Source organism: Vulpes lagopus, chromosome 5 (assembly GCF_018345385.1).
Source record: "Vulpes lagopus strain Blue_001 chromosome 5, ASM1834538v1, whole genome shotgun sequence".
NCBI classification, from domain to species: domain Eukaryota; kingdom Metazoa; phylum Chordata; class Mammalia; order Carnivora; family Canidae; genus Vulpes; species Vulpes lagopus.
This window is the reverse complement of record NC_054828.1, coordinates 93,603,955-93,617,624: the sequence shown is the minus strand read 5'-3', so window position 1 is coordinate 93,617,624 and position 13,670 is coordinate 93,603,955. Positions and strand designations below refer to the sequence as shown.

General features: G+C 41.8%; 1 protein-coding gene across 1 annotated transcript in view; it reads left to right on the top strand.

Annotated features, from left to right (window-relative positions):
- Positions 1-8,592, top strand: part of SUCLG1 (succinate-CoA ligase GDP/ADP-forming subunit alpha) — a 32,443-nt gene extending 23,851 nt beyond the window's left edge. Inside the window, exons 6-9 of the mRNA XM_041755728.1 lie at positions 264-347; positions 1,960-2,111; positions 6,619-6,807; positions 8,340-8,592. Coding sequence (XP_041611662.1) covers positions 264-347; positions 1,960-2,111; positions 6,619-6,807; positions 8,340-8,366 — 452 coding nt within the window. The 3' untranslated portion in view covers positions 8,367-8,592. The remainder of the gene's footprint in view (positions 1-263; positions 348-1,959; positions 2,112-6,618; positions 6,808-8,339) is intronic.
- The last annotated feature ends 5,078 nt before the right edge of the window (positions 8,593-13,670 follow it).

Genomic DNA, 13,670 nt, shown 5'->3' with positions numbered 1-13,670 from the left:
TCTAAGAGAGCAATTGAACAGTGTTCTATTGTCCAGCATTGACCAAGATACACACGTGTCCTTCAATTTGCCCAATTGGTGCAGAGTATCTGAAGTTACATACACCTGAATTCATAGTGAGAAGATAGGTATTTATGCACCAACCATATACTTGTTGAGTTGGATGACAAATTGTAGAATGGATTTTTCTTAAGTACTTGTATCTTTAACATGATAGCCTGTGATTTGAACACAATCTAATATTTTTAAATTCTTTCTTTAAGGTATTGTGTCCAGGTCCGGCACCCTGACTTATGAAGCAGTTCACCAAACAACCCAAGTTGGGTTGGGACAGTCTTTGTGTGTTGGTGAGTGATTTTGGTAGAATCATTTTATTGTAATGCAGTATCTTTGTTGAATGAGTATAGTAATAACTTTTGGTTATTTCCAAGAGGTTTTGATAACCATTTTATTAAAAAGATGTCATGATCTTAAATTTAATTTGCTTCAGTGTGAAGCCCCACTGTATATTTTAAAGATTCGTGGCCCAAGATTTGACCCTCATGTTGAGCAAGCATTGTGGGACATGTGGCCCCTGCAGAGCCTTGGTGCCGGAAAACATCACTTACTTCACTTGCTGTGAAGAAACAGTTCTTTGCATTAGGACTTCTGGTTCTACAATTATCATTTTGTTAGTGCTTCCCAGTACTGAGTTCTTTGCCATTTGTTATCTTATTCTTAAGGCTACCTTCTGAGGCACCTCTAAGCTGAAAATTGGTGCTATTATAGCTTTATTGGTGAGAAAATCTATATCAAGGATGATTGAGTTCCCCAAAACTTCTCTTGTTGCCACATTGTACTGCCTATGACTTTTAAAAGTAAAAAGATTTTACATTTTAAAATAATTTTAGTATTTGTTGCTGAAAGACAGATTTCCCATTTTTATAAACATTTCTTCAAATTTTTAGAACACCTTTTAAAAGCCTTTCAAAAATAGCTTTTCACAATAAATTCTAAAATAAAAACCTGGAGTATTTTAATTAGAATTAAGATCCATAAAGTCAACATTGGAAATAGTGATTGAGTTTCTCTATGTACAAAGCACAGTCTTAGTCACAAAGTAACTTAGTGTGGTGGAGAATAAGAAAAGGTTTGAAACAGAATTGCAAAATTCATTCTCCAACTTCTGTCTTTAATTTGTAAATTACTAATACTAATGCCCATTTCACAGAGGCTATAAGAATGAGGAAATGGCAGGTCTAACGTGTGGCTAGGACGCAGTATTTGACACACAGTACTCATAAATGCTGCTTCTCTTCTTCAACTTCATTCTTCAGAGATGCATTGAAAAGTAGGAAACCAATCCTGCCATCAGTGAATTTATATACATTATAAATAAAAAATAAAAAGTGGCAGCCAGTCTGTTGGGAGCATTTCCTTTAATCCTGTCCAAGTACTTGTCCTTAAATGTTTGTGTTCGTAGTCATCACTCACCCTGTATCTAAGGTAAAAGGGATCAGTCCCTCACTGGGACTTGTCTCTTAAAACTTGTGTGTGGTTTCTCAGCAGTGTGCCTCATCTAATAGTTACTTTGTGCAAAGACATTTGTAAAATGTTTAATCAGAGAAGAGATAGTCTTGCTTGCTTGCATTACAAACACACCTTTTTAAAAAATGCCCATTTAAAAAGAGTTGTTTGGGAATAATTTCGTGGGAGGAAAGAAGCTCGATAAAAGAGCTAAAACAAAAATGTCTTTGTGAATATCCTAAATCAACCACCATTTAGCATTCACGTAATATTAGAAACAAATAAATGTAGCGATTTGTGATTTTTTTTAAATGTTAAATACCAGAGTGACTGCATTTTAAAACATTGGTGATGGGAGAGGTAAAATTAGAACATGAATTGAAACAGCATCTCTTATTTTCATGGTTCATCCTTAAATTTTCAGCTGGTGTTGCTATTCTTTGAATTTTTCAGGCATTGGAGGTGATCCTTTTAATGGCACAGATTTTATTGACTGCCTTGAAATCTTTCTGAATGATCCAGCCACGGAAGGCATCATACTGATTGGTGAAATTGGTGGTAATGCAGAAGAAAATGCTGCAGAATTCTTGAAGCAACATAATTCAGTAAGTTTGGGTTTGGGTTTGGAAAAATACAGCTCTTCACACACAGTAGGCACTTCCTGAGCTAGTCACTGCTGTGCTGCTGTTGATTCTTACTCTCCTGACAGTGCTTCTGCAGAGGCTACCAGCAGTCTCCATTCTTTCTTCATCCTCTCTGTCCTCTTGGTTTTTCTCCTTCTCATCTTATTTTTTCCCCAGAATTAGTCTCTGTGGCCTATTCCTTAAGTGTGAATGATTCTTGTATATGAACATACTTCATGCAGTTCCAAAGGCAGAAACCTCAGAAGCATCTTTTACTTCTCTCTCATCACCTGTTTCCACTCAGTTACCAAGATCTGTCCCTAGTAGTGTGTTGAGATTCAGTGCATCAGCTGTAATTAGTCCCTCTGCTCTGGTTCCAGCTGCCATCCTCTCTATCTGGACCATATCAGTAGTTTCTTCCTGATTGTCTCTACTGTTCCTCAGGCACTATTGCCTCCCTTCTGTCCCTGGCCATCCTGCTCACAACCACCCAGATCACCTGCCCTTCTGCAACATAGACATCGGCGTTGCATACCCTCTGGTTTTAAACCCTGACAGTCTCCCATTACATGGAAGACAAAGTGTGGACTTACCATGGTCTTCCAGTCCCTACACACCTGTCTAACTCTCTTCTTCAGATCCATGTCCCATCTGACTGGCCCGATGTTTTCATTCTCACTAGCCTTTGCTTATTCCTTCTGCAAAGACTGCTTACTATCTGACTCTCCCTCTAGTCTGTATCAGGGGCAGCAGGGACTGTCCCATCCCCCGGCATATCAGGCACCAATAGGTGGTGGATAAGAAAAGAATGAAGCATATCGTTAAGAGTTTGAGGTAACTTGAATTCAGAAAAGTTGTAAACTTTGAAATTCAAGTAAAGACTGACTTCTCTTTAGGAAAGATCTGGGTTACTGTGACATTATGCTATGTTCAAGTGAATTTTAAAATGTATTTAGACCCAACTCTGGATCCCTTGACTAGCTTCGATTTTGGTGGGAAAAGCTAAGCATATACATTTTATTTCATTTGGCACATGTTTTTCTATTCCTGGTTAGTTCTTATGGGATGAATTTTTATTAAGGACCTACTGTATGTAGGATTCTAGGTTGAACAGAGGACATAAGACACTTAGCACAGTACCTGGCACAGAGTACTGAACACTCAGTAATGTTCCCTACTGCCACCATTACTGTTTTTATTATTGTCATTATTATAGTGACAATACTTATTTGTAAAACTGGTGTTTAATCTTGACCCCTTGAGAAAGGTTTTTGTCCTTTTATGAATAAGGAAACTGGCACAGAGACATTAAAAACTTGCCAGTGGCAGGTATATAGCAAATGAACTAAAGGTGGGATTCATCCCCCACGTCTGCCTGATGTCTCCACTATGTCATGGAGGGGTCAAGAGTCTGATTGCAGGGATTCAGGAAAAGGGTTACCAGCCCTGGGCCTCTGCTCAAACTATGCTGATATCCTAACTGGTCTGTTTTGGGGCTTTCACGTTTCTCATCATTTCTGCATCTTGTTTTCAGACCATACTTCCTTGTAGTCTCTTTAGTTGTATTTTTCTCTGCTTAAAAAATTGTAAGTGACTCTTCTTTGTTAATAGGACAATATAAACTTGTCTGACATTCTAGGTTCATCAAAATCTTGTTTCCTTCTAGTGCAGCATTCTTTTTCTGTAAGTATGGAGACAGAAGGATCACGTAGAAATTAGTGCCACTTAAATAAAAGATGCTCATAACTGTAGAGCCCATAAGTAAATGAAGAAGTGACTTGTAGAGTCTTTTCTTTTTAATTCTGCACCATGGCATACAGAAATAAGTGTGAACATAGTTTCTGAATTCAGAGATTCTTAGTTTAGGAGGGGAACACATGGGAAATAAGTTACAGCCACTATACTTAGTGTAATAGTAGAAACTTGTCAAAGGCACAGCAGGGTCACTGAATGGAGGATGATCAACCATGAGAGCATTTGTGGAGACTGTGGGAGGAAGAGTCAGAAAGGCTTACGGGAAAGAGGAGGCTTGAGTCAGGTCTCAGAAGTTAAGTAGAAATTTGTCAGCTGTCCAGCGAGGGTGGAGAACATTCCCTACAGAGGAACAGAGGCAGAGCAGCCTGGAATTACTGGGAGACAAAGAGCAGGGAGGAATGGTGGGAGATGAGGCTGGAGTAGGCCATGTCAGACCACACAGAACCTGGCTGCTGGCACCATAGCACAAATCCGGGCAGTGGAAGCAGCTTTCTAGTAATCATTCACTGCCACATGTTCATAGTTAGAAAAACAAAATGAAACCGATTTCACTTAAAGAATGTCCTTGATGAAGCAGTAAAAATTATTAATTTTATTAAATCCTGACCCATGAGTCAGTATTTTGTGATGAAGTGGGAAGTAAAGCACCTTCTCAATTGAGTTGTGAGCTGAACTAGCTGCTTTTCTTACCATGAAATAACTCTCAAGAACAACTGGCAGACAGACTGTTCAGACTTGGGTATGTCGTAGACATTTTATCAAAAATGAACAAAGTGAACCTGCCATATTCAAGGAAAACAACTTATAGTACTTGACAGTGATAATATTTGAGCTTTCACTGAATATTCATATTTTGGAAAAGTTTCTGCCACTGTGAACTGGACTTCCTCCTACTAAAGACTTTGATTAAATCTGGTAACAGTGACTGATTTATTGATGTTGTATAAAGAAACGTATCAACATTTGGAAGATGTACATAATTCAGTAAACATATTTTTCATTCAGCCAATGAATGTTATAAAATCATTATAGGTAAAAGATCCATTCAATGGATTTTAAAGTAACAGGACAGAAAGTTCATTGCTATGGTTCTAGATTCCAACATTGTAACTGACCCTTAAGAAATTACCACTTGAAGAGGTTTATCTAGTATCAAAGAAGAGTATCCACAATTATCTAACAGGCTGTTAAAATTCTTCCCCTTTTCCAGCCATGTATATGTGTGAGCCCAGACTTCTTTGAGTTCAGCCAAAATATCATATTGGAAGAGATTGAATGCAAAAGCAGATGTCATAATCCATTTGCCTTTTATTAAATTTAACATTCAAGAGTTACAAAAATGTAAAATAATGAATGCCACACTTCTTACTAAAATGGTTTTTAAAATAGTTTTTAAGTTTTTATTTTTCAATGAATACTTATATAATTTCTTAGTTTTAATTTCTAGTTCAGGAAACATCAGATATAATCTACATAAACAATAGTTCTTTGGGGTTCTCAATCATTTTTGTGAGTGTAAGGGGTTTTAAGACCAAATGATTTGAGAATTGCTGGCCTTGGGGAAGATGATGGTACCTGAAGACAGATTCTGCTTGTATTCAGGTTCCGCTTTTTACAGCCATCTTTGGATACCTTGTTGCTTCTGAGCTCTTATTATGAACATGCTATTTTCATTTACTGTGAAATTTAATCATATATTCAAATAATATTTTGGTATCTCTTAACTAATTGATAATATTTTATATTATTTCTTTAACTGTATTTGAAGTCTAGGGCACAGGAATTCTTATATCTCCCACGTAGATTTTTATTTTTTTACCTCAGAATCTAGGATAGTGTTCTTCATTTACATAGAAGTTGTATATTAGAATCGATTTTTAGGGATCCCTGGGTGGCGCAGCGGTTTGGCGCCTGCCTTTGGCCCAGGGCGCGATCCTGGAGAGCCGGGATCGAGTCCCACGTCGGGCTCCCGGTGCATGGAGCCTGCTTCTCCCTCTGCCTGTGTCTCTGCCTCTCTCTCTTTCTCTCTCTGTGACTATCATAAATAAATAAAAATGTTTAAAAAAAAATAAATAGAATCGATTTTTATTAAATAAAACTAGTCCTAATCTTCCTTAGACTTCATAGAATTTCAGAGAGAAAGTCATCATTCATTTCATAGATGAGGAATCAGAGGTTTACAGAGCTGGTATGCCTTGTCCGAGGCCAACCAGCTTTAGTCAATAGGAAATTGAATCTGGCAACTTCCGGTCCTATGTCTTTTCCAATATACCTTTCCACCTTATCTTTTTTTTTTTTTTTTTCCTAGCAAATTTTTTTTTTTGGTAGACTAAATTAAGACAAAATCAGGTTGAAATAAAATAACCTGATCTAGTGTCTTAATTCATTATTATCACAAATCATATAACATATGTTTTCAAATGTGCTTTGTTTTTCAAATGAAAGAACCACCTATATATATGTTTGTAAAATAGCTTGTGGCCAGTGCAGTTGAAGTTTAAAATCTAAACAGACAAATATTTGCTCAGGATGGTTTTCCTGAGTTTATATGAAAAGTTGAGTCATCTCAAAGGTGAATGCAGTGATTGCAATTACAGCTTGATGTTTGTGTTCATTTTCTTAGGATGAGTGGTGGGTCCTGCCCAGGCCATTTGCGATTTCATTTCAGAGTCATGAATTTGAAGTCCAATTTTGGTCAACTTCTCATGAAAGTGTTTACAATACCACTTTCCAGGGTCCCAAGGCCAAGCCTGTGGTGTCCTTCATTGCTGGTTTAACTGCTCCTCCTGGCAGGAGAATGGGTCATGCAGGGGCGATTATTGCTGGAGGAAAAGGTGGAGCCAAAGAGAAGATTTCTGCCCTTCAGAGTGCAGGAGTTGTGGTCAGCATGTCTCCAGCACAGCTGGGAACCACCATCTACAAGGTGAGCTGTAGCAGTGGCCTGAGTGCTCTGAAGTTACAGGCCTTGTAGCTTGGGGCTGCACTGGGTATCTGGAAACCCTGGTCCTTTCTTCTGGGTCTTACTGTTTATTTCTTTCTGGTGTGCAGCTTAACTGTCTCTAGCAGCTGCATCAATGTCCCAGTGTCCTAACTGGGCATGACCAGGAACAACATTCTGATTTGAAAACACTTATTTCTTTAAACATTGGAATTTGTTCTTTTGTGTGGGGCAAAATAAGATATACAAGAAAATGTTTCGGAGTCCACTAGTGCCATGAATTCCATCTAGGCATCTGTATTTCATTTTTTTCATTGAGGACCTTTGGAATATAGCTACCCTGATCTCATAGGTCTTTGTTGTTTCTAGGGAGAGGGGCTGAAAGCTACTGACAAGAAATGAAAACTGGATGAAGGAGTTGATGGGGAGCAGGGTAGGGAGATCAAGAGAAGAGGGTAGGGGTGTCCAGCCTGTAGCTCTGGCCCTGGCTGTGTTGAGATGCCATTGTTTGCTGGTTGGGAGCAACTAATTAACCATATGCTCTGCTTTTTCCTTTTTAATAGAACATCATAGTTTAAAATGTTCTAAATGACCCGGTATCTTCTGTAATCTCTTTGTAATGAGTTTTAGCCTGTCTCTTTAAGTGATCATTTAAGGCTCTCTTTCTTTTTAATTTTATGATGATTATAGGTTTGACAAAAAAGCAAAGCAAAAACCAGACATTTTAACCATGTTGAGAACAAGCATAAATTGTATCCCCAGGAGGGAGCTATGTTTTAGCTCAATCTTTTTTGCCCTTGCCTTGCTCCTTGTTTTATTGGATCTTTGCATGATCCTGTCTTTTGAAATAAGGCACCATGTGCCGCAATTCTGGGGGCTAGTGAGTGTGTGAAAGAGCAGGGGCAGACAGGAAAAGGGGCGGGGAAGCAAATGCTTATGCTCAGTTTGGAGACATGCATTACCATTTTGCTCCAGTAAGTGGCAGCAGGTAACTACACATTGGTCATATTCTAATTACAATCTAGAGAAATGTGATTTTCAGTATTGTTTCCTTTTCACATATTTCTGAAGTGCTTGACATTCTGTTCAAATCTTGACTGAATCTACGTTTAGTCTCTTTCTTGGAGAAACTAAGCAAACCTGTTTCCATTGCCTTATTAATAAGGCCAGCGTGGTTCATGTGTGGCCTTGAAGGGTTTGCCTAAGTAGTCAAGTTTGTCAGCTCTTAATAGTAAGACTGCTGTGGAAAAATAAGAGTTCAAAGAAGCCTCTCGGGCTCTGTGTTTGGGAGACATAAAGCTAAGGCTCTGCATCTAGTCGTGAAATTCAAGCTGACGCAGCCTAATTTGAAAGCTGTTATATTGTGTTCAAGCACCTTCATCCTGGTACATTTCACTTTTTGTAATTTTTGGTTGTTCAAAGGATCCTAAAGATAAGTGGTTTCAGAATCACTTTGACCAGGAATGTAATTTGAATCTTCAATTTTTTTATCCCCTTTCTCTTTTCTGTTTCTGAAGGAGTTCGAAAAGAGGAAGCTGCTATGAAAGAAAAAACATGAAGTTCCCTAAACCTATGGAATTAATCATTATGGAAATGTGAACCAGCAGCTGTTTGCTTCTGTTGTCCCGGATGTCAGCCTGTGTGCCTATCGCTGGTCTGTCGATACAGCAAGAAGAAAACACAGGGTTCAGAATGTCCTATATTGAGGTGTTTCCATGTTTCCACCTCATTGTGTAACAGACAGCCAGTAAACCTGCCAATTGATTTGAATTTGGTTTTGGAGCTTTTTATTGTTCTGACGAGGGGGATGGGGAGAGTGGGAGAAATGGAGGCATGGGGTATGTGTGTTGTGCGTGTTTTAATGAGCTCTGTAGAGAACGTTGTAAAAATTTTTTGAGAGAATGAGGCTGTAAAAATTTCGGTATGACATTGATCTAATTATTTTAGATGTAGAGTGACTTTAGTTCTCTTTTGAATCATAGTTTTCATGTGTGTCTATATAATAGTACTAGATTCCTGACACTTTTGAGGTTGAGAGCATGTAGGAAGGCAACTTAATTGTCACCAGGGCCACCAAGAGCAGCAACATCAGGATTATAGGCAGCTCACCTACGTTTCAGTTGAAAAACAGGAGGTTTTCAATAATGCAGTGTTTTCTGTGGTTCTGCAGAGGGCTCTCCCTTTCCCCATCTCGATGCTTGAGATTTAAGACCTCTGCTGCAAAAAAACCCCAAAATAAACAAACAAACAAAAAAAACCACAGGAGAGCGGTTAGCCATCCTACTTTTGTTTAAAAGGGAACTTGTTAATAAGAAGCAATTCCAGTGGATATTCTCAAATTGTGTAACTGCCCTGACGGAAGCAAATGTAATATTAGGGAGAAGCCCCTGAAAAAAGACTGTCTGGGGAGGCCTTCCAGCAGAGGGACTATGACCTGGGACCTGGAGGTTGTGAAGGTTCCAGCCACACAGCAGGCCGGGTGCCCAGGCAAAGGCTGGCAGAGGGGAAGAGCTCACTTTGAGGGCACTGGGAGGGGCTGGAGGAGATTTGGGGGCGTGGGGAAGACAAAGGTGCTTTTGGAGCTCCCATGATGGCTGCTCCATCCTACCAGGAGTAGGTGTCAGGCCCACAGGGTTTCTGCCTGGACCAAGGGCATGTGGTGATGGACTCCAGATCAGGGAGCCTTTAATGCCCGCTCATTGCTCTTTCCATATCTTGAAAGTGGGGTTAATGACCCCATCCCATGGGGCTCCTCACAGCTGGTGTGAGGGTGCTCTCCAGGTGGTGGGCTTGGCTGGGGCTTGGCATTGCTTGTAAGCTGAACTTGCCTCCTGCTGTGCTGAGGGTAGCCCAGGCTGACACCAATGGCTAGGGAGGAAGGTACTTCTTGTCTCCTTGGTTAGCACCCTTACCCCAAGGTCCCTACCAGGCAAACACACTCTTGTTTTGTCTAACTGAGGCTTTGTGACAGGAACAGAGTTCAGGTGAGGGGCAGGTGACCTTACCAGATGAGATGCTTTTGAGGGTCTGCTCCTGATTCCAGGCTGCTCTGGGCCTGGCTCAGCCCCCTGTCCCATCTGCTGAACATCCATCAATACCTTGTTCCTCACTTCTCTGTTGCTGTTGCCTGCACCAGGAAACTCAGTGCCGTCTCCACAATTTCTTCTCTCTTCCACCCTCATTCTCCCTCTCCCCGCTTCTTTCCACCCTTCCCAGGACCTTGTGAAGCCATACCCTCCTGACCATCTCTCCCCTCTCCTCTCCCACCACCACCACCACTTTTCTGGTCCCAGCAGCTCAATCAGCAGCAGGAGAGATACTTAATTCTGTTCTCTCGGATTTCATTTTTACAAAATAAAGAATTCAAGTTTAACCAACTCTTGGCCCCAATGCATTCTTTTGGGGGTGGGGGGCAGAGGGAGAATCTTTATCAGAATCTATGGCCAAAGTGGAGCCCACACAGGGCTCAGTCTCACGCCCCTGGGATCATGACCTGAGCAGAAATCGGGAGTCACCCGGTGCATGGAGCCTACTTCTCCCTCTGCCTGTGTCTTTGCCTCTCTCTCTCTCTCTCTCTCTCTCTCTCTCTCTCTCTCTCTCTCTCTGTGACTATCATAAATAAATTAAAAAAAAAAGAAGAAGAAGAAATCGGGAGTCAGATGATTAATGGAGTTAGCCACCCAGGCGCTCCCCCAGTGCAGTTTCTAAAACTATTGATGCAGAAACTTTGAAACACTTAGAAAATAGGATAAAATAAGGAACCCCTTCTACCCATCATCCTGCTTTGAGAATGATCAACATTCTGCTGTTATCCTGCTATTATCCTGTGATCTGTACTTCCAGTCACCCCCTCCCGCCAGCACCTCCTGGGCTGTTGTTACAGTTGTTTGGTGGAAGCAAAATGTACTTCTGCTGAAATGGATAAATCTTAACAGAACACATCTGACAAATGGATGAAACCACATCTTTCTCATGACACACAACATGCAACTCCCAGAAAGTTCCATTCTAGTCTACCCAGTAGGGATACTGTATTCATAGATTGCTTGTATCTGTCCCAAGCATGTACATGAAGGGAGTCATTTAGTATGCTGTCTTTTATGTTTGGCCTATTTCATTCAGCATAATTTCCATGCTGTTCCCCAGGCCAGAATGTGCATCCACAGTTCATCCCTGCTTACTGCTGACTTCTACTCGCTGGCATGAATATGCCATAATATGTTCCTTTTCCCTCTGTGATTTGAAATGGGCCGGGATGAAGAAGTGTGCCACCCAATGAAGCTGGAGAATTAAAATGAGAAGAGATCTTGAAGGCCAAGTTAAGACTTTTGCATTTTATCCCAAGAACAGTGAAAGCTCTTGAAGAGTTTGAAGTATCAGCATCTGCATCTTTGAGAAAGCTTTCTGGCTCCTGTGTGGATGCAGGAGAGCAGTCAGCAGTTTGTTGCATTAATGCCACCACTGAGGGCTGATGGTTCCTTTGGGCCAGAATAGTGGCAGGAGAGAGAGAGAAGAGGGTGGATTTTCAGGTTTGAGAGGTCTGTAAGGAGTGAACAGGACAGTACCTGATAAGTCATTGAACTTACAGGAGGTGAAGGGGGAAGGATGAGAGATGAAATAGCCAATCGGTTTCTGCTTGAGCAGTAAGACAGCTGAGACCCTGGCTTAATAGAAAAGGAGGAAACTCAGGATGAAGTGTTGAACTTGACATTCCTTCCTGGTGACAATGTCAAGTAAACAATGGCACATGCAAATCTGGGCACCTTGGCTTGTCTTTATGCAGGAGTCACAGAAGGTACAGGAATGATGAGAACATCTAGGGAAAAAGAAAAGGCCTGGGCCACCTCATCTCTGAGCATTTCCACACCATCCGGAGGTCAGATCCTGAGATGGAGCTCCAGCCTACCAACTGCATGAAGGATGGTATAGCATGCCTTCTAGAAGACATGGCCATGAACTGAAGGTCCTTTTTGATGCTAAATCCTCTTGGGCAGAGTTCTGACTCCCAAGACTAGTGGGGGAGTGGGAGCTCAGTGATCATCCCATGAGTGCAGTCCTTCACATCACACATCTTTAGAAGAATTTGGTGCCAAATTTCCTTTGGATGTGGATGGCAAATGCCAACTATGACAACTGTACTTTTGGGAGGAACAGAGATATTTTCTATGGAGCCATGAGGATTTACAAGGCTTTTCCTCTTTTTTCAAAGTGGCATTCACCTAAATGTTACATATTTGAATTGTGAGGCCTGGGCTGGGAAGTAGGAAGGTGAGGGAGCAGGGCCTTGTGGGGAATTTGGAAAGTGATGGGAAATCAACAGGAAGCAGTTGGGATTCCCCCCCCCCCCCCCCCCAGGAGAAAGCTGAGCAGTAAATGGCTGATAAGGTTAACTGGAAATAATGACCATTTATAACCCTAGATCCCTGGTTGAATCTAATGAATGCTGTGGACTGCCCAGAAATAGATAACCCTCACATACCGTGGGCACCAGGTTAGAGCCCTGGGCTTACACTCTTCCCTGAGGCATTTGTATTTGAATATTAAGCTCTCAGAGAAGGAACTTTATATGGAAATTACAGATCTCCTGTGCCCTTCCTCCTTGAAGCCAGTCTATCCTATTCAAGCAGCTCATACTGGCTGGCTAGAAAGATGAGCATGATTCCCACTGGCAAGCCTTGTGGAAGCCCTGCTGCTTGTTTCTGACCAGGTTGGTTCATTTGGTCCTATCTTCCCCAGGTTCTGACCTGGCCCTGGATCTTCTACCTTGATTCCTGGTTTGCTCCTGGACTGAGCATTAGAACCTCTTCTCTCATGTGTCTGAACTTTGGTTCCCCTCAGTGGATTTTGGCTTGGATATTGCTTTGGCTTTTAGCACTCTGCACTCTGGGTTGTCCTTGGTAGGCGGCTGACAGATGGCACATTCAAAAGTGAAGCACTCTGGGATCAGAAAGAGTGAGAAGCCATTACCACGTTTATGCCTGAATTAGCAAGGAGAGGAAGCTGTTTTCCCAAGGTGAGACCATTAACTCTGTGAGAGGGCCCAGGGAAGGTGGTGTGGCCCCAAAGAAGGGATCCCAAACTACTGCCTAAGTCAAGATCTGACATGGTAAAAGTGAGAGGTGTGAAGGCCCCGATCTCACACTTGTCCTGGCTTCTAATCTCCTGCCAGTGTAAGGGCTGGCTGGACCCACCCAGAAGGCAGGGGTGGGCAAGCCCAGATAATGTCATGCATAGTGCAGCCTCCTGGGGGCACAGAGCAGAGCAGAACAGGGCAGAGAAGGGTGGAGAAGGGATACAGAGGCGCATGTGGAGAACCACGATTTTACCCACCCTGGCTTCACGTGTGGACAATATCCTGGCCAGGGCAGCAGCAAGTTTGATCTGGGGGGAAATTGACATCGGGTACTGTGCAAGTCATCATGGGCATGCTTGGAGCAATACCTAACAGCCTCAGGGAAACCTTCAGTGGAATTTTGCACTTTACCTTATACTAAACAGTATTCCCCAGGAAAAAAAAAATGATTGTATGCTCTCTAAGGCATTGAAAGATAAAGGGGCATTTTTGGTGGGTAAACCATAGTATTAGGGTTTGGTGAGTGTCCCATAAGAACAAGTGAAGCTAGCTTTAGGATGTTCAAGGAAGGGAGGCTGTAGCTACAGATGAGGACCTTGGGACCCAGGAGGTTAAAGGCCTGGGATAATGGGAGGGGAGAGGTCAGGAGGCTGGGCCAAAGCAATGTTTTCAGAGAATCCAGGACTCATGCTCTATAGTTTCCCAGAATCTGGGCAACTATGCAGTTGTGATTTCCTTAGTCCCAAGCTGCTCTCTGGCTGGCTTTTCAAAGTGG